The following is a 21057-nucleotide window of genomic DNA, read 5'->3' as shown; positions in this document are numbered from 1 at the left end:
GGACGGTGCTTTCCAGGCGGCCGGGGCTGGCAGGTACGGCCCAGCAGCAGGACTTCAAGCAGAGCAGTGACACAGCCAGCAAGGGCATCGCGGAGCACAACATCCTCCTCATTGCTGGGGCTGGGGCCGGGGCCGGGGCCGGGGCCGGGGCCGGGGCCGCCGCAGCCGCAGCCGCCAACCCACGCTTCCGCGGCTCCCCCGGCTCCCCCTCCTGCCCTTCCTCCCCTTCCCCCGGCGCCCCTCGGGCGCTGCCCGGCGGCGACCTCCGGGCCGCCGCCCGCCCCCGCACTACCATTGCCGGACATCCCGCCCCTTCCTGCCTGGCGCAGGCGCCGCAGCGGAGCGGGGCGGGAGCGGGCGTGGGAGCGCCGCGGGGCTCTGTGTGCGGGGCGGCGGCCTCCGCTCGGTCCCCCGCCGGGCGCCATGCGGGTGCCGCTGTCCCTCCTGGCTGTGGCGGCGCTGCTGGCGCCCCGCCGGAGCGCGGCTTCCCAGGGGAGCAGCCGCCCGCAGGTAACGGGCGGGGCGGGACGGGACGGGGGGATGGGGCGGCCCGGGCAGGCCGACCAGCTGATGGGCAGCACGGGTCACCTGCGGGGCGGCGGCACCGGCACCGGCCGTGCCGCGCCCTGCCCGGCACCCTCCGTGACCGAGCGCCGCCGGTGGGGCCGCCGGCCCCGCGTCGCTGCCGGCGGCCGCTGCGGGGACAGAGAGCCGTCGGGGCCGTGCGAGGGGCCGGGCGGCGGCGGGAGGAGCCCCCGCTGCCCGGGGCTGTGCCGTGCTCCCGCCGAGGGGCCCGGCCGAGCTCTCTCGGTGCGCGGTTCAGGCTGGCCCCGGAGGCCGTCTGGTGGCGCGGCGGCGGCGCGCTGGTGACATCAGCTTTGTTTCGGCTGTTCTCGCATTTTGGCTCGCAAAGCTGCAGCGGCGTGTGCGTCGGACAGGCCTGCTCCGCTGTGCTATGTGGCTTCATGTGTCCAAATGAGTAGAGAAACTGGGAAATTCGGGTCGAAAAGGGGAGCACAGGACTGGGGAGTGTAAAGAAAGTATCGGGATCGCGGCCTGGGACACGCACGTTTTGGCCAAGCACTCCTGGGGGGGAGTGGCTTGCCGGCGGAGAGCAGCGTTCTCTCTGTTTGCACGGCAAGTAAATTACGAAAGAAATAGGCTTACTAGTTTCATTTTAAACTGTAAAAGTTCATTAAAAACAGAGGTTGCTGTCTAATAGTCATAAAGGAACATGCATTTAGTTTTTATTGAGACTACTGAGAGCTGGCTGTGTGCCCAGGCTCCTTGGATTCTGCAAATGGAGATTTCTTGGAGTTCAGATCCATGCCCAGGTGAAGTGACTGAACTTGGTTGCCCCTGAGCATGGGCCGCACCATGCTTTGGAAGTCTGCTTAGCTTTGTCTGATATGGACTGCTGGTACTAAAAACAGTAATCTGCCTGCATTATTGTCCCTTAATAGTTTGCATTTTGAATACCCAGTTCATTTGACTTGGTGTCTCATTATAACTGGTGAACTTTGCAGGTATACTATCTTTTTCCCCCATTGGATTGGTAAGATAGCTCGATACGTTAAATATTGTCTTGTTTGCTCTGACTTAGTCTCTTTTTAAGGGCATGCTTTAATTGCTAGTAAAATATGCCACTTCTACATTGTATTAAGCATTTTTAGGGTAAAAAGCACAATACCAGTAAATCACTTGTCAAACAAACCTGCTATAATCCAGCCTAGTCCAGCACAAGAGTTATCTCCATAAGCATAGAGAGTAGTGCTGTGGTGTAGATCATGTAACAGGCTGCCTAGAAGCAGAAAGCTCACTTTTCTGCATGCAGCAAACCTCAGCTCAAAGGAGTCAGGTTTTGAAAACTCCAGCAGTATTTTCTTGGTGACTTGCACTCAGCTTGGTCACAGCCACTATAAGTAAGCCCTTTTTTTTTTTTTAGTGAGCAAAGGCATCATGAAGGGAATTCTAATTGACAGTTCTGTGTATTAGTTGAATGAAAATGCTGGTTTTATATGTAATGACTAATAACATGCCCTTACTTCATTTTAATATTGATGCATGTAGATGTGCTGAACCATAGGGGAAGAATTAAGGTAGAAAGGGAAGTCTGAACCATGTTTATGATACCATCACATATAGAATAGCAGAATGGGTCAGGTTGGAAGTGAGTACAGTGGGTCGTGTGGTCTAGCCTTTTCCTGCTCAATCATGGTCATCCTAGTATTTGCAGTGAGGGAGACTCCACAGCCTTTCTGGGCAATCTATTCCAGTGCTTGGTCACTAGCATAGTAAGGAAGTTCTTCCTCATATTCAGGTGGAGCTTTCTGTGCATTAGTTTCTGCCCGTTGCCTCTTGTTCTGTTGCTTGGCACCAGTGAGACACTCTCTCCTTTCACTCCTCCTTCAGATACTTGTAGATATTGATGAAGTCCCCTCATTCATCTCTTCATGAAACAGGCCCAGCTCCCTCAGCCTTTCTTCATAATGGAGATACCCCAATTCCTTGATCAGTTTTGTAGCTCTCTGCTGGACCTGCTCCACGAGCTCTATGTCTCTTGTACTGAGGAGCCCAGAATTTCCGTGGCAACAGTTGTATGATTATTTTTTTTCCCTTAAATCTTATAGGGCTTTTAAAGTGCCAGTAGTGTAATACATATATTAAGGCTAAGTGTGTAATGAGGAAATGTTCAGTCATCTTCATCTTCTGTTGTGGGACACTGTTTTCCATAGAAAAGGAATAAAGCCAGATAACCCAGCAGCAGTTGGAACACCTGCATTTCCTGCAGCTGGGTGCCCAGTGTGCCTGCATTGACAGGCCTCTGACTCCACAGTGGAGCTGAGCACTTATTGATGAGAGCTCTCAGTCTGCATTTTAGTATTGTGGAAGACAAGGTCCGTGGTCAAGATAAAGAAGATTTAGAGGCTATGGCACCGGTTCAGGTGCTTCCTGCACATGGTAAGCCACATTTCCAAGGATGTGTGTAGTTCATTCAGGCAGCTGACTTCCTGTTGTGTGTGATAATCATGGAGGCCTTGAGTTGTTCTTTATGATTGAGATTACTGACATTCATAGCAATTTACTGTCAAGCTGTAAACAAAAGCAAATTAGATGGTAGAAGGTGTTGTATTTAGATATCATCTATTACAACACTTTACAGCTATAGCAAAAGGGATGGACACTCATAAAATAGATAAAACAATATTTAGCTTGTATTATTACATCTGGTTTTTTAAGTGTCCATCTTGTGCAACTTGCTGTGGTTTTTCTCAAGATGGTGATCTCAGTCTGCCTCTCCTCTTAGTACAGCTTACAACCTTGTGGAGATTTTTATCATAAACAATTATTTTAAAAACCCCATAGAACAGTGTCAAACCTCTGAGCCCTTAGAAAATAAAATTCTGTTGTAAATAGAAGCTGTAAAAATGCTCTGTCTACTGTGTATAATGTTTATCCACAATACTTAAGTTCATTCCAGTAAATATTTAAAAAATTATTAGCTTTAAATTGGTGCTTTAGCGTCATGGTACTCATTTAATTTGTAAACAAATTCCTTTGTGGTTTTGAGGTCTTTCAAGAACTTCTGGTAGAACTTCCTGCATAAATTGTTTTACAAGCATTAATTTAAGCTTGTTTTCAGTAAATTTTTTAAGGAAGTACCATCCAGGTATAGGAGTGGCATTACAAGAAAAATGCATGTCCTGGGTTTCTTTTGGAGGGATAAATGAAAGTTGGCCAAGGCAAGCACATGCAAGCATTTTCACATACACCTCGTGGCTGCTGCCTCTTAAAAGAAGGCCAGAGTCAGCTAGCAGGTACAAAATTTCTTCATTGCCTTGCTCTTGGGTGCTTGCCAGTCTCTCAGGTTCCCAACCAAGCACAGCCAACAGGCAACTTCCCTCCAGCAGTCTGATAGGAGCAGGACCTGGCAGATGGGCACAGAGAGGGGGCCATGCTAACCCAGGTGTGCTGCCTTGAAGGGGAGCGTGGCAGAAGGCAGAACCACTGCTCTGACAGACATTTCCTGTTCCTCCCCAAGGCACGTGCTTGGTGCTCCTGCAGCCTGTGGTGAGCACTGACCTCTTCCTGCTCAGTTTCGGTCCTGTAGTGCTGGGCAGTGCTCCTAACTCTCCTCTAGCCCCCAGATGGCTGGACTCTGCTTTTAGTGCGGGGCAATTTTGTTTGATTTATAACAGATTGAAGTGAGGATATAAATAATTGGGAGGACCATTTTGTCAAGGTTTAACCAAACCCTGCGTAGCTGCTTGTTGGCTCTATTACGAGAAGGATTGGGGAGGGAATCAGAAGGGTAAAAGCTGGAGAACTCATGGATTGATATAAAGACAGTTTAATAGGGAAAGCAAAAGCTATGCACTTAAGCAAAGCAAGGAATTAATCCACTGTTTCCTGTGACTCAGCCATCTCCAGGAGAGCAGGGCCCCACCATGGGTAAGAAGACAAACACCATCTCTCCAAGTGTCCCATGCTTCCTCCTTCTTCCCCCCACTTTATGTACTGGGTGTGATTCAGCACAGAAAGCAGCAATACCCTGGCCACTTGCCAGCCCTTGTGTATCACCATGGCTGTTACTGGAATGTTCCCAGACACATTACTGGGAGGTGATAAGCAGTACTGCAAGCAGTGAGAGCAAGGAGCACTGGACTCCAATATACCGTCAGGAAAGCGAGCCTCAGGGCAAGCCACAGGAGCTAAACAGCACTTAGCAGTTGTAAATTCAGTCTAGTGCATCCCAGTCAAGTCTGTTATCTCAAACCCTTTGAATCCCAAGTTGAGCACAAAAAAAAAAAAATTAAGGAAATGCAGCCTCAAGAAATAAACTAAATTCTTTTTATGTATTATTTTCATTCTTAGCATTGACTTGCTGCCTTCTAAATCCATCTTTCGGAGTATTGGTTGCCTTTTTGCCACCTTTTTTTCTGTTTGGGTTTTTTTATAATGCATATGGCTGCAGAGTACTGCAGAAGCATTCAAAGGTAGTGCAAATGTATCTGATCTTTTTTCCATTTTCTTCATTTTCACGGGTGGCAAAAGCTGTGGAAAGTGACGTTTTTGCATTGGTGAAGTCGTCAGAGCTGCTACCCTTTCTTGCTGCAGTTTAAGTGGATACATGAGCTCAGTGGATACGTGGGCCACTTACGTAAGAGTTAGATTCAGTGGTCCTTGTGGGTCCCTTACAACTCAGAATATTCTGTGAATCTGTGAGCTGAAGCAACTGTAGGTGGAGTACAGGGTTGGCCCAAGGAAGGCACACGTCTCCCAGTCAGGGGTCCAGAAGGGACTGACTGAGTACTATTGCAGCTGTCTGTCTTTAAATGATGAGTTAACCATGACTCTGTGGCCAAGTTCAAGCTGTTGTCCTTCTTGGCCTGTTAAAGTAGCTTATAACTGTCTTCCTATGGTGTGTCGCTTTGGGAATGTAAGGATTTGTTTTTAATGGAAATCTGAAAAAGGAACAAACTTTTAAAACACACTTTTATGTGTTATTTTTTCACAGTTTATCTTTTCAAGCTTTCAGTTTGTGCTTTCAGTCTGTACTTCAGTGCCTAAATGATGTTAAAAAATCACATATGACTTGAATGAACTTCTATGGCTTTTAGGGCTGCTGTTGTCTCAGATAGCTGTACCATAAACTCTGTGTTGTGGTTTCATCAGGCCCTGTTCTATTATGTGCATTATTGCACTTCAACTGTGTTCCAGTTGTGTAAGCAGTGGTGACAAATCCCTCTGTGTATACAGTAATGCCAGAATGAGGGAAGGAATTTCAGTCTTGCACAAGATGCAAGTATCAGGCTTTGAAGGCTGTCTCATTTTTACATCTTGGAAAGGTCCTGTTCATTGAATTAAGTTTTGCTTTAGGCAGTGCATTGCTAGCTACTGGTCAACAGGGGCCTCCCCAAGCCTTAGGCAGATGATGGAGGGGTCCTACTGTAACATTTCCTACCTCCTTCAGTGCTCTGGGGTCAACCCCTTATGTTAAGCAGGTTTTTTTGTGTAATAGTACACAAAAGTTAAAATTTTGTAAGGCTAGCTACACTGGCTTAAAAGTGCATATTTGAAGTAACTATGTGATTTCACCTGTCTGTGTGCTTGACACCTCTTCTGTCGACTTGTCACCTTTTTTTTTATGTGGTTGTGAATTTGATGATTATGTTCCTCTTCTTCCAGTAGCTGAAATACCACTCTTATTAAATCAAACCACAGTATTGCTTGCAGAATGACCTATATTAAATCAAACCTTTGTGGTTGTTAATAGCATATCTCAGCCTCTACGTATCACTTTCAGTAATGTGTTATATTTGTGGTCTTGTTCTCAGGATGTGAAAATTGTTTACTTTCCCTAAATATATATCACAGAGTGAAGCTGTAGTACTTGCTTTGTGAACAAGAGCAGGTCTAGTATGAGTTCCCTCAGCATTTTTGAGGGAAGCCACACTGAGAATACTAGGAGTGCCAAACCAGACTTTCAGAAGCTGAGTTGCAACAGTTAAATTCAGTTGAGTGATCTTAATTTCTCTTCTCTTCCTGAGTGTCATATGGCAGCCTTCAACATTTACAGGATTCTGTAATATTCCTTCCCCTGCAGCTGCTCCCTTGATAGCCCTCTTGAGGTTGCTGCTTGAAACAGATATTTGCTGTGCATGGGAAACTGTCAGTGTTGCTTTTTATTTTTGGATTGCTTTACTACATTACCTCTGATGTTGTTTGCTAAGTATACTTCAAATGCGTTCCTTCAAATGGAACTACATTATAGCTTCGGTGTTCAAATTCCTTACAAATGTTTGTAGTTTATTTTGGGCATCACAGCTTACTGAAGAGACTGCTGGAGTGGTAGAAGTATCACTGTTAGAAATTCATAGGGAATCCAGGCTTACCCTAGGAGGCCTGTTATATTTTGGCCTTGATACTCCAGCTCTGGTACCATCTCCCAGCCCATCCATTCCAATTCAATTTCTGAACAGCAAGAGAAATCTACAGGAACTGGGCTAATCTCTAACTTCAGTAAAGTCTTAGAACCTGTCTTGCTGTTATATCTGTAAAAGACCAACACAGGGGTATAATCATCACTGCTTATGGACCTGATACAGGCTGTCTGAGGGACTTGCTTTCAGTGGGCATGGGTTATCTGATGTTGCAAAGAGGACAAAAGCTGTCTCTGCAGGAGAGGTGAGTAATAAACTAGCTTACAGGGTTCATAGGTGTTTTTACTGCTGATAGATGAGCTCATTTGGGGAAAGTATTTGTGAGATTTATGTCTAGCATGTTGCTTTTTCCAAATAGTTTAGAAGTACATTTGGCTGTTCTTGTGTTTGCAAAGGTCTGTTTATCAAAGTGCAATTGTTCTCTTCATTCTAGTGCCTTCACCAACGGGGGTTATAGTAACATCTGAAAATTTCAAAACAGTTTTGCATTGGCAGTACCCACCTATGTCTGAAACTCCTCATTTTATTGTGGAAATCATGCCTTACAAGTAAGTTCTTACTATTTTATTATTTCCTATACCTGATATTTTCTAGAAGCACATAAAAGTAGTCAGTCCATGGTAAATTCTCTTGTTTCTATGCAGTGAAGTCATGTAGGGTGAAGGTTGCTCAAGTGTAATTTAAGGCAAAATTTTCAAGTAATAGAATGGTTGAGGTTGGCAGGCATCTCTGGAGGTCATCTGGTCCAAAGCCCTTGCTTGAGCAGGTCATCCACAATTATGTCCAGTTGGCTTTTGAGTATCCCTAGGGGAGGAGACTCCACAACCTCCCTGGGCAATTTGTGCCCTCACAGGTCCTGGCCACCCTCACAGTTTTTTGTTACAGGCAGTGTATTTTACAGAATTGTTGAAATTGTATTAATTATTTCTTGATCTGTTTTACAGTTTAGGTAACTATACGGAAGTCTCAACCTGTGTGAACACTTCAGCTCATTTTTGTGATCTCGCAGAGGAAATATGTGACCCTTATTCATCTCATTGGCTTAAAGTTAAAGCTGTTGTTGGGTCACAACAGTCTGAATATGTTGAGGCAAATGAGTTTATTTTGCAAAGGCATGGTAAGTTGTAACTAAACTAAACCTTGTAATTTTTTCCAAAAATTTAGAGAGTTAGTAATTATTCCTTTTGCTCTGTTACTGCATTGCATTTGGGAATATCTTAAAGCTTGGAGTTCAGGATGAAAGGAAGCTTGATGATTGCTTTGTAGGAACTTCATGATGCTTGCTAGCTCTTACTGAGTGTCTGAGTAGGTTTCAGAATGTCTAAAGGCAAGCAGATGATGCTGATGGTGCACTCTGAATCCTTCCCATGTTCCAGACACCAGTTTAGGGTAGGAAACTGTCATCAGACAACGTGGACCTTTAGGCCTCACTGAAGTGGCAATGTATTGCTTGACACTAGAATGCCATGTAATGATAGCTTCAGGTGTCTAGGTAATACTAAAAGCTGTAACTGGATAACTAAGTTACTAGTTTGTCATGTAAATCCTTCAGGCTGCTTTGGAAAAAATCAGACTTTTAACATCAGTACTGTAAAAGTCAATTTTGTGTCTACAGTCCAGTGTGGCAGGCCCTGGCGTTGCATGGGCAGTGCAAAGGAAATGCAACAGTCAGGAAAGACTGAGAGACTTCTTACCATGCTTTGCTCTGTTCCCAACACATAGCTTTAAGGGAGAAGCTGGTCCATGAGATTCTGTCTGACTTGGGCTATGCTTTAACTGGAGCTGGATTTCTGCATTGCTGGAGCTGAAGGAGTGGAGTCCCTCTTTGCTTTCTGCTATGACTCCGTTCGCACTCAACAGTCCTATGACTTGAAATAGTGTCTCGTTTCTGTAGTTCGACAAAAGGACACAAGTCATGGTAGTAATGCTCAGTGTGGCAGTTTCCAGAAAATTGGTAGCCATGTATGGAGAAAAGAGGCAAAATCCCTTTCTTGAACAAGAAACTTGTGTTCAGTCAGACCATTAGACACAAAAAATTCACATAGGCCATTGCCATGGGAAATCCAAAGTTTGGAAACTTTGGATGCTCATGGTGAGATTTGTTTAGCTTTTCATATAGCCTTTGCTTCAGTGCAGTATTGTTTTTAACTGAGGTGATTTATGGTGGGATCTAGTCAGCAGGATCTTGTGTTTGATTCTCATTCATGGATATGTTTAATTGCTGTAAGTTTTTTCTGTTGTCAGCTGAATTTTTATGATCTTATGTGTGTAGGAAAGTGAAATTGTTTAACAATGAAATTCATCATGGACAATCTGTTTCCATTTTAGAAGCTGATTAGTTAATGTATGTAGTTAATGCCTCCATTACTTCTAAGCAACAGAGAGGTCTTACCACAGCTGTGCAATATTCACAGCATGGAAATAAAGATGTAATTCTTTTCAAATCTCTGATGAATTTTGGAAAGCTAACAATAAATACTGTATTTTATGTTAAAAGCTTTGGCCTAATAGCAATGGTGCAATGTGTTGCAGGAAAAATAGGACCGCCAAAACTGAACATCTCAAGACATGGTGATGAAATCATGGTTGATATTCACCATCCTGTATTCCCCCTTTCTTGTATTGAAGACATTTATTCATATCTTGCCTACTCGGTGACTGTTCGGAATAGTAGAAATGAGGTAGGTTCCAGAAATAAAAGTTAAAATTCAAAACACTTGTTTACCTTAAATGTCTTTACAAGGGATTTACACCTATGATGCATGGAGCTAAAACCTAAAATGTTGAGCACATTACAATGAGATATGTGAGTGAAAGGTCTGTATTTTAGTTGTCCAAATGAGTGCTTACAACAAAAATTAGATTATTGCATTAACTGTACACAAGATAAGTGTTACTGAATTCCATGCTGCTGGTTCTGCATACATGCAAACATTAGTAACTTAACTTGTGCCCCTCCCAGTTGTCTAAAGAGACATTTCACTTAAGAAAATTGCCTTTCAAGGTATTTATACCAGTTTATTTAGCAATCATGGAGGGTGAAGGTGAGGAAAATTACAACAGGTGTTTTTACTTACAGTTAGCTTTTCATATACATCCAAGTGCAAGTTTTATAAATGTGAATCTCTACTATGAACAGCAGAAATTTTAGCTGGAAAATACTATGCTCTGATCAAATATAACATCTTAAGGTAGCCAGTAATGGCCACAGAGCTTTTGCAAGGTATATGAATGATGTGGGAAACACATCTAATAGTGTTGTAACATTTTTGGAAGTAGTGGAAGGTGCTGTAACATTGTTCTAGTGAGTCAAATGATATAGCATGTCTTCCATTCTTTTTTCAGACTGAAGAGCTCGACGAGGACAACTGTACAATGCATAAGTGTAGCCTCAAAATCCCAATTCTTCCTGAAAGTTCCACTTACTGCGTTTCAGCAATAGCAATTTTTGATGATCTGATGTTTGGCACTCCATCAGAGGAAATTTGCACTCCTGTTCCTCTCAGGCAGACATTGAGTAAGAGGATTCAAATGCTATATTAAGAACATACTGAATCTGAAGACAGATCTGATCTAGCAAGTATTTGATGTTTGGGGTGCCTTTGGGAGAATAGAAAAAATAGAGAAAGCTTAGTCAATCTTCTCCAAATGCACTTTGATTGTTCTACCCTTTACAAATCATGTATTCAAGTAACCCTGAATTTTGGGGGGGGGGTTCCTGTGTTGATATTACCATACCTATTTCTATTGCACGTGAACACTGGTGTAATTAAAAAAATATCACAAATTCTCTGAGCTATATGGTTTTCATAGGCATTGTCCATTCTAGCAACTGGCTTTTTGCTCAGCCTCATCACTGAGGGTAATGTGTATATATTTTAACTGGAAGCAACTATAAACTTACAGTCACTAAATTAAGATATTACTGTCTTTTTCTTAAGTAAAGAGAACAAAAGGCAAATAGTGACCTAATTTTTATCTCTAAACATCTTACAAACATTGTGGTTGTACTTCATCATGGTCTGTAATGTCAGCAAAGAGATAAAATAGATAGGAGCAGTCTTCTTGAACACACAGGAGCAGCTGGATGAGGGAGGGCATTAAGGAGAGTCAGACTAGTGGAGTCCTACTGTAATCATTAACAATTCTGTATTTTGGAAGATGTATTTTACTTTTATTGTACATAAACTCTGTGTAGTTATGTCAGTTAATATGCTATCACATAGAAGGTGTACAAATCTTATTATCTCCAAACTGTCACCTCTAAGGAACAAAAAATTAATTGCAAAATTCCTTTATTTCTATAAAAATGTGATTATGTATATTTAAACTGAAGAGCTTCTGTCATTCTAATTTTTATTTACTCCATAAAAGTCTTATGGATTAAGTTTTCATGAATGAAAAAAAGGTAGTAGATTGAAAAATTCACACATTGCAGCTAAACATTCTGGGCTATTAAAATTTCTGAAATTATTCTAAATGATACAGCAGGGGCTTGTTTGTCCAAAATTCTTAGTAGATTTTGCTTTAACTTCTTAGGTACACATGATATCATCATTCTGTGTGTTATTATTGGGATCTTGACGGTAATACCGACAGTGTATTGTGGCTGCAAGAAACTAAGGAAAAACAACATACAGCTGCCTAAGTCTTTGGTAAGTTCTGTAACTACTGTATGTTTATGCCAGTCTCTTGCGTTTCTTTGGTTGGGGTTTTTTGGCTTTTTTACCATGGTCTCATAGATATTTAGAATTTATGCCAGTCTAATATTCTGATAGCCTTTACAACCAGATGCCTCTTAGTTTTTTAGGGCTAGACTTCAGTCTGTCTTTAACTGAAGTAGCAGTAGCTGGTCTAGTTTGAGAACTCGGTTCTTAAAAACTCCGTGTGCGCATACCTAGGCAGGTTTGTGTTCACTCTAGTAGCAGAGACAAAGCCACAGTCACTGACACGAGAAGATACTTTTTGAGGTCATCTACCCAGAGCCTTTTGCTCAAGCACAAGAGCAGGTTAGCCATGAGCATATCCAGATGGCTTTTGGATACCTGCAAGGAAGGGGACTCCACAGCTACTGTGGGAAATCTATTCCGATGTTAAACCACCCTCATAGTTTTTCTTACATTCAGAAAAAATTCTATGTGTTTCAGTTTGTGCCCATTTCCCTTTGTCCTGTCACAGGAGCTGTGAGATTCCTTCATTAAACGGTAGTACTGGCAATTCTGCTAAATGCTACAATATTCTTAGTAATGTTCAGAGTAAGAGGAGGGAGTAATAGTTCTGTAGGAAGAGGGAAGAAGGACATGGGAAAGTCTGTTCTCACGCTGAGTAGTCACAGGGAAAAGAAGTCAACAGCTGCTCTATTTAAAAAACTTCCTGTACCCGTCCTTAGGAAACAAGATGGATGTTCCTTAAAGAGCAGCAGCACTCCTTGGTTGAATGTCAGGCCAGAGTGGAGTATCTAAGAACTACTGTTGTAATGTTCTCCTGGTGCCCTGTTAATCACAACATGAACTATCACAACTTCAAAGAGCTGCCACCGGAGGCAGTAGTAAACAGAAATCACAGCAAGGATATCTTCTCAATGGATGGAGGAAGTCTCATTTATAGAGAGTAGACAATAATCTTCGATTCCATTGTCTGTGTTCAGTTTCAAAACCCTTTAAAATGACCTCTCTATAGTGAATGCCCAAGATTACTCTGGAATTTGTGTTCTTTAGAATAGAATATCAGGAGGCAAGATTGCTCTGACTAAATGGAGATACCAAGCCAGATGTGGTCCATTTGTAGTAAAGCAGTGATCTAGTCCACTAGCTTGTGCAGCACAAGATGATTCATTTTGTTCTGAAATTATATGCACTTCTGGTCAGACAAAATGCTTTCTGAAATTCCTGTTTCCATAGACTGTGATGAAGCCAGGGGACTAGTTTGGAGGTAGCCATTCACACTGTAGGCTTTAAAAAATCAGATGAGAGAAACCTCTCTGACATCTCCAGCTAGGCCCCAATATCAAAGCAGACACTGGAGACTTTTTTGTCACGTTCACACCAGGGTGTACTTCTCTGAATATGTAACTTTGTGTCCTGTGTACATGCAACAGTAATTTCTGTGAAGACCATTCATGTAGCAAAATATGGCTCATGCAGGATTACAGTGCTGTAATCAGTGGATCCAGTGCTGTACTCAATGGATCCATACTTACTTTGGCGTTCCAGTAGCACTGTGATATCTGATTTAAAGGATTAGGAAGCAGAATATCACAAATAGAATGTGTGCTCCTTAACACCTCTGAGCTTCCTGATGCATGGTCCAACTTCACACTTGAGCTCACCTTGTAGAAACTCGTGTGTGCCCATATTCTCATTTTGCTGGGCTAGATGTTACTTTGTGTTTCCTAGGTTCCACTACCACACTATGGTTCACATGCTACATCATATTTTATTGCTAAGGAGCTGAATAAAGCCTTTAACTGTTTATAAATGTTGTTAGCTAGGTGATCAGGCACTGAGACAAGCTCCCCTGGGAAGTGGTCACTGCCCAAATGCTATTCAAGAAGCATTTGGCCCATGCTCTGAGATGTGTGGTTTAACTCCTAGGTTGCCCTGGGTGGAGTCAGGAAGTAGCCACCAGTTCTTGTTGGTTCCTTCCAAAACAGGGTATTCTGTATTTCTGTCCATTTCCAATGAAGACTCTCATGACAAATATAAGTTGTAGAGCTCATAGAGGTAGTTTCAATATAGGTGATGTGAATACTGTGGGAATGTAAAATGAGCAATTAATAACAAGCATAATTACTTTATGGTTAATCATTTGAAGTAATGAGCAAACAATTTATTTAATATGAATGATAAGTTTAATTATATGACATTATAGACTTAATGGCACTTGGAGCCTGTCACTGACCTTTGAGTATGTGTTAGATATTTCTTTCTGTACAGGTTATCATCATTGTACCTTTCCTGAGCTTGTCTGAAATTAAAACATCTAGGGAGTTCTTCCATCTGTTAAAAGGCTGGGCAAGATTTCCTATCTTAGGACTGCTAATCTTCTGTGATCGCCTTCCTGGCACCTTTAAGTAGATTCTAAAACATCATTTGAGTGACTTCCAGCAATTTGGAGTTTTCCAACAGAGGGGAAAATGAGAAAGAGTAACCATCAAGCAGCTACCTTTGCAAGTCTTACATAGTCAGAGAAAAGAAAAAAATTCCATTGCCAGTTAGAGCTCCAGAGCTTTTATACTGTATTTTCTATGCTGTTAGTGACTCCCAGGAATTGCTTATCAGTCGTGTCTTGGTCCTTCTTCCACAGTGCAGCTGTCATTTGATACAGGCAATGAATGATTGTCTTCATCAGAAAACATGTTTGTTTAAATGTTTAAACATCATTATAAACAGTAGGATCCTACCAGGACTATGCATATGTGAAATGGGACAGATTCCTTTACAAGATGTCATGTCAGTCTTCTGCGTGGATCAAAGGAATCTGATCTTTCAGCAGTTCAGCTGTAGTTAAAACTCCCTTTTATTTATCTCATAAAAATTATTGCAGGAGGCTGTCTCTTTCCACCCATTGTCTTCAGTCATTGCAATTTTTCCTGTGGCTATTCCTGTACTAGCTTTTTGTTTTAAGATTTATGATAAGGGCATACCTACTTTTAAAGGAACCCAACCATAATTTTCTGATGTGCTGTGGGCATCTCTCTCTCTGCTTTATCTTCCCTGTCTTTTTCTTCAGTGTCTTTTGTCTTTGAATGGTGGCAGATATTTTTGGGAGTAGGAAACATTTACTCTCAAGAGAAAAGTGAAAGTTGAGTCTTACTTAAGCCTGCTTTTCTGTTTTCTGCTGGTGGTTTTTCTGGTTCTGACAGGAATGACAAGGCTTTGCTCTTTGGTTATACAACATATATTTTTGATGTAGAGAAACTAATTGTTCCTGTAAATATTGACTGACACTTGCCACAAATAATTGTCATGTTAGAAGACAGAAGCTGCTTCATTGCTTTTGTGAAAACTTTTTTTTTCCCCTGTGAGCATCTATAGGGGGCAGTAACATAGTCTTCTCTTTATAAAGTTACATAGCATTAATGTTTTGTGGAACCATGCAAAGACCACAAAGATTTTTGCCATCATCCTAATAAGATTTGAAATGGAGTTGTCAAACTCTCCTTCATTAAATGTGCATCTGAAAATTACTTGGAACTCATACGTGGACACATCTTTAGAAAAGGAAGTTAAGAAAGAATTAGTAATTACCTTAGCTGTTATGGATTCCTTGGGATGTGTTATTTATCTGTGTCCTTGAGCCTGACTTTCAGCAGTGTGTCTCACTAGTCTGTTGAGACAGTGAAAGACCTGAAAGCTCAGGTGCTGTTATTGGAGATGGGAAGTTATGTGAGTACCTGCACATGCCAGGAAATGCTGCTGATACCCATCACTGGCTGTCAGTTTGCTAGGTAGTGTGAATAAAAGAAAAATATTAACTCACCTATAGTAAATACTTTTCTTCAAATAGCAACCGTATCATAATTACCTTTGTTACTTAAGATCTTTTGAATGTTACTGTAATAAGCATTCAGTTACTGTAATAAACTGATTCTTATCTTTGAAGCTAGAAAAGACTGCATGAGTTGCTAAATTGTCTTGTAGTTATGACTCAGTGGCTTTTAAAAAACCTTTGATACCGGGAAACACACGGGAGTTTTTTCTTCTGATCGCTTCCTTCTTTCATGAATGGGAATAGGAGTGTCTTTGCACCATCTTGCCTTGGTCAGAAACTTCTCAAGAGAAAAATGGGTTTCCTTTTTTGGGAAGTCTTGGATGTTCTTGTTCAGAGAATATGCATTTTATCCCCAGTCTCAAAGTATTGCCAGTGCTCACTGTGAAATGCTGGACCTGTGTAGAATGCAAGGTGATCCCTCAACACATTTTAGGATTGTGATTTTTTAGAGCTGTGTGAAAATCCTAAAAGGACAGAAACAAGAACTCAATGGGTTTTGTTTTTAACTTCTGTTTAGCCTCTACTGGTATGGGGAGAGATGGAAAGCTGAAAATGCAGCTTTTGACTATGGTTTCTGTAATACTTTGTTGTAATTTACATTTCTCAAGTATTCCACCTTACACAGAGAATTACCTTCTCTTGTCACTTGCTGTGTGATTGTCAGAGTCAGATGTTTACTAACTCCCACCCCAAAAAACTATAGATGCTGGTTCCTTCAAGATCAGTGTTGTATAGCATAAGTACCCAATATTCTCAATATATATCCAATATACTTGTGTAAAGAGATTCTCAAAAAGTGTATTAATCCTTTATGGTGTTCTTAACACTTTCAGTATCTACCCATTATTGATTGTAATCTGTTACTTGCAACTAACTTTTAAGCATCTGCTTCTTATGAATGAGTGGTTTCCATGAATTCTCATGGAAATTTCTCTGAATATTCTTTGTGTAGTATTCTGTTTCCATAACAGAAAATGAAGATCCAGAGACACGGATGGTTGAGTGGCAGCTAGTTGTAGTGTGTCAGGAGCCACCTGAATGCACTTTGCAGTGGCAACCCTTGATTCTCTAGGAGATTGCCTCACCTTAGTGATGTTCACACAGCTGTTTGTAAAGCTAACTTAGATGACCAGTAACTGCTCTTCAGGGAGTGTTTGCTTGACTTGCGGTGGTGTTGTTTGGCTGGTTGGTTTTCCTGAATTGTGATGCTTTTATTGATCCAGCCTTAGCCACAGAGTAGCATCAACAGGTATCAGGGCTACTGAGGGGTAAGATAATCAGACTGAAGTGAGAGATGAAAGCAGTTTCTATTGAATTCAGTATGCTCTGAAGGTAGGAATGTAAAGCTACAGTCTCACAACCTTTTAATCAGAGAAGACTCTTAAAAAGCAGAATCAGATTGGATCATCTGGTTTTGATGGCCCTCTCAGTTCTTACACTAGTACAGACTGGGAGGTTCTTTGTGTCTCTTTGTAATTTTTCTTAATGTTATTTTACTTCGCTTTTCCTTCTCCTGTACACATCTCTTTCTTCCAAATTTGCCTTCATCTGAATTTTAAGGCAAATTATTTTTTACAAAGTATCTGAAAAAACAGTGATTGTGTATTTCATTAAGAAATTCACGGATCTGTAATACTTGATATTGTGTGATTACACATACATAGGGAATTCCAAAATTTGTGAAAGGACACTATTAACTCTTTCTCCTTAGGCATTCTGCTATCTTCAGGGAACATCATCAAATAGCTGAAAATTCACCCTACTTTGTTTTTCATTTGTATGTACTCTTGTAAAGACATTAAAAAAAAAAAGTCTAAAGAATCTAAGCAGCCTGAAGGCATACTGTAATTGTTTAAAACAAGCTGGGGCCTGGCCATTGAAAGAATTCATACGATCAGTTTGTGGAGGGATTTCAGAGTGAAACATGAAAGTTTGTTCCAGCACTGAGGGACTGCTTAGTGGCTCTGTGAAGTAAGCTGAGAGACTTAAGCATAGAAGCAGTTACTGGATGTGTTGTTCACTTCCCTCCTCGCTGGGACAGGTGCCAGGCACTGTAAGTTACACTCATTAGCTGTAGAGTATGAAAGGTTTCCCCAACTTAAGAGTATTACATTGTCTTATTGTTTTGCTGTTTTCCTCTGTGTTGGAAACTTCACAGTGTAGTGGGTGACATGAAATGGATTTGATCCTTGCAAATATGCTTGCCCAAAGTAAGTGGTTTTGAGATCTTGCATACAAGTGTTACTGGAACAGTTGAACTCATGGACATAGGCCAGTGACTGTGCCAGATTTTAATTTTGCAGTTTTGTTTTGGAATTGGTTATAATGATGTTAAATTTGTTATTATCAACTTCTATATTTTTCCAGCTTTCAAACTCAAAGTTGTTTTTTTTCCCCCATTTAGGTCAGTGTGATGAGAAACCTGAACACAGGTGCCCTAATGGGACCAAGATCAGAGGGGAAGTACATGTCTGTAATATCAGCCCACTCAGAGTTGCCAGTGAATGGTGAAGTAACCTTACTGGAGATAGAGCCAGAAGAACAAACTGTTAGTCCTGTGAGTTCCTGTGATGGAGAATCTTCTGTCCCTTCCCCAGAGGCACAAGCCAAAGCAGAAAAGGTGCCTGTGCAGGAAAGCACAGAGGAGGTCTCTTTTGATGCTGATGAACAGAATTGCGAAGGAAAGGAGAGTTACTTCATTTCTAACAGTAGCCAAATGGGTATTTGCAGTAAGTCTTCAGGGTCAGAGATTGCTACCACAGAAACACAGCAAACAGTCATTCCAAGCAGCTGCTTCAAGTTTTCTGGCTATGACAAGCCTCATGTTCCATTGGATATGCTGATGATAGATGTTGGTGAAGAGCAGCCTGTGAATGCTTACAGGCCAACTGAGTAGCCAGGATGAAGTGCTGAAGTGCTTAACCACAACTCAGAAAGAACAGCATTACTAAAGCTTGTGGAAAGTCTGGGTTAAATTGTAAACATCTACAAGTTGTACTTGTTCTGATCAGTGCACAATTGAAAATAGTACCTGAAAATGGCATAAGAAGTGTGGGGAAATTTCATAAAACCACTTTTTAAAATGTTTTTATATATGATATAACTCATTATTTCCTATTTGGAATATTGCTATGGTTTTTAACAATACTCTATAGAAAACATACCATCAACTATAAAACAGCAGCTGTACCATTATTCACTTCTGCTTCAAATCTTGTTCAAAATTAGTTCAATGAACATAATGCTTAAGAAATACTTCACTTGGTTATGATAGACATGTGCAAGAAATGTTTGAGAGTTTTTACTATTACTGGAGGTATCCTCTTGCTTATCTTCTTCTTTTGAAGAGTATTTTTATATTAAGTGCTCTTAGTTCTTTTAAATAAGATTATGCCTATAAGCTCTTCCTGTATATCTTAGGAATTTGATTCCATATCAAAGAAGTAAGAAGTAATGGCCATAAACTAAGGACACAAGAAGTTCACCTCAACATGAGGAAGAACTTCTTTGCATTGAGGATGGGTGCCAGAACACTGGAAGGAGCTGCTCTAGGAGATCATGGAGTCTCCCTCTCTGAGGACATTCAAAACCCACCTGAACTCATTCCTGTGTCAGCTGCTCTAGGTGACCCTGCCTTTCCAGGAGCGTGGACTGCATGATTTCCAGAGGTTCCTTCCAACCCTAACAATTCTGTGAATTTGTAGTCTTTGCTGTTAACTTCAGTACAGCAGCACCCATTTGGATCACCTAGTGGTGTGAATAACCATGTCACATTCTGGCAGAATATATTAGCAAGCTGACTGATCATCACTGAGAAAAAAAAGTCTAATGGGTGGTTGCACAAATTCTTTAGAAAATGTCTTCAAAATTCAAAAGCCTGGTTTCTTCTGGGACACTTCTATCCTAATTTTTAGAACAATATGTTTGTTCACTAAATAGAAATGAATAGAACTTCTTCCAAGCATGTTTTCTAGCAGGATGAAAATCACTGCCATTTCCCCTGTTTTAATAACATAACTCAGGAACTACATAAAATCACCCTCTAAAAATATGTCTCAATACAATAGAAAAATAGTGTGGTTAAGTTGTACTTCATAAGTTTTATTTTCATCTGCCAGCCTTCTGAATTTTGTGTCATAGAGTTGTAGTTGTGAAAACTGAGGAATAAGAATTTTATATTTTTATATATTTTTTTCATATTGAAAACCATGCAATCCATTTATTTCCCTTTAATCAAGATTTGATAGGTATTTTCTATTTGTAGGAAATGTTTATAGCAATTATTAATAAAGTTTAGTTCAGGAAAAAAGAACATTTTACGGGTACAAGTTGGTCCATTTACACAAAATTGTGGGTTTGTTTTAAAAGACATTTCTGTAGGATGATCAGAATTGTTAGCCTGTTACAGCAGATAGTTTTAAAGGAAAACCAGTGTCACAGTACTTCTGTCCTTACATTTCTCAGTGACATCAGTATTCTTAAGGTGAAGGTTGTTTACACAGCTGTTTCAGGAGTGCTTCTGTTCTTGTCCATATCAGACATTGACCACATGGTACAAAAGATTTAAAGACAATAGCTGTTTTTCCCATCACTACTCACAGGAAGGGTAACAGATGGGTTACCAGGGTTTTGATCATTTTAGGAAAAGCCAAATCAAGCAGGTGAATTTTGTAGTTATGATGTCACAGAAAGCCCAGTTAGTAATTGTTAGCTGTCTATGATTTGTTTCTGCATTATATTCAAACATAATGAGACCCCCTAGCAACTTTTTCAATGTCATGTTCTGGGTTGAGTTCCCAGAAGGCAGTGCTTAGTAACTTACTGCTCAGATGCACTAGTGTGTAGGTCTCCCCATGGCAGAGGTACAGAAATAACTTTTTTTTTATTTATAATTTTTTTTTAAAAAAAAAAATAAAAAACACATAAAAAAAAAAAAAAAAATTTTTTATAGATAATATTGTTTTTTATAACAAAATTTTTTAACAAGCTGTTTAAAAAGTAGATGAGTAACTGTCTTGTGCAGAGGTTGGAGTTAATGTAATTTCTTTCTGAGTGTGGAGGTTTGTTGATGAATAAGAATTGCAGTAAATACCTCAGGAATTTATAAATGTCAGAGAAGTGCTTAAGTTAAACTTGGCTCTGAAGGGATAAAGAGAGCTTCAGAAACTGTAAAGTTATTCTTGTTTTTTGGGAAGAAGTTTCTGACCCAACAATTTGCTGAGTATTTTCTTTGCAACTGCTCAGAGTATTTAACCTTGCACTTGGTAACTTGTTTTTCTTCTGTCAGTTTTATAAAAAAAAAAAATTGGTGTTGTCCAAGAACATCAGGAATTAGCTCTGGCAGTTATTGGATTTGATGTATCTGCCACAAAACCAAGATTCTGTCAGAAGCATGTAATTTTTTTAAAAATTAGGTTTACATTCCTAGCAGTTCATCAGGAAACCCTGGTGCTGTTAGAACTAAGACTTAGCATCTTAGTTTTGTGTGAGCTAAGTGTTTCATTGTTCTGAAAGATTTTCCTTTGCTGATACAATGGAAGAGGAATGCAGATAGTGGAAGAGGAATGCAGATAGACACATTTTAAAACCAAGTGACTATCTCAGGTTCTTGTCTCTTACC

The 21057-nt window shown here is 40.7% G+C and overlaps 1 protein-coding gene across 1 annotated transcript; it reads left to right on the top strand.

The window, feature by feature from the left end:
• Nucleotides 1–376: 376 nt before the first annotated feature.
• Nucleotides 377–20302, top strand: IFNGR1 (interferon gamma receptor 1). The gene is given in 8 exon segments (XM_030945901.1): nucleotides 377–481; nucleotides 484–510; nucleotides 7378–7492; nucleotides 7889–8061; nucleotides 9477–9625; nucleotides 10290–10461; nucleotides 11484–11599; nucleotides 17842–20302. Coding segments are annotated over 8 exon segments (1302 nt in total). The 5' UTR covers nucleotides 377–423; the 3' UTR covers nucleotides 18334–20302.
• Nucleotides 20303–21057: the final 755 nt, after the last annotated feature.

The sequence above is a fragment of the Camarhynchus parvulus genome, chromosome 3 (genome assembly GCF_901933205.1).
Source record: "Camarhynchus parvulus chromosome 3, STF_HiC, whole genome shotgun sequence".
Taxonomy (NCBI): Eukaryota; Metazoa; Chordata; class Aves; order Passeriformes; family Thraupidae; genus Camarhynchus; species Camarhynchus parvulus.
This window is presented reverse-complemented; position numbering and strand designations above follow the sequence as displayed.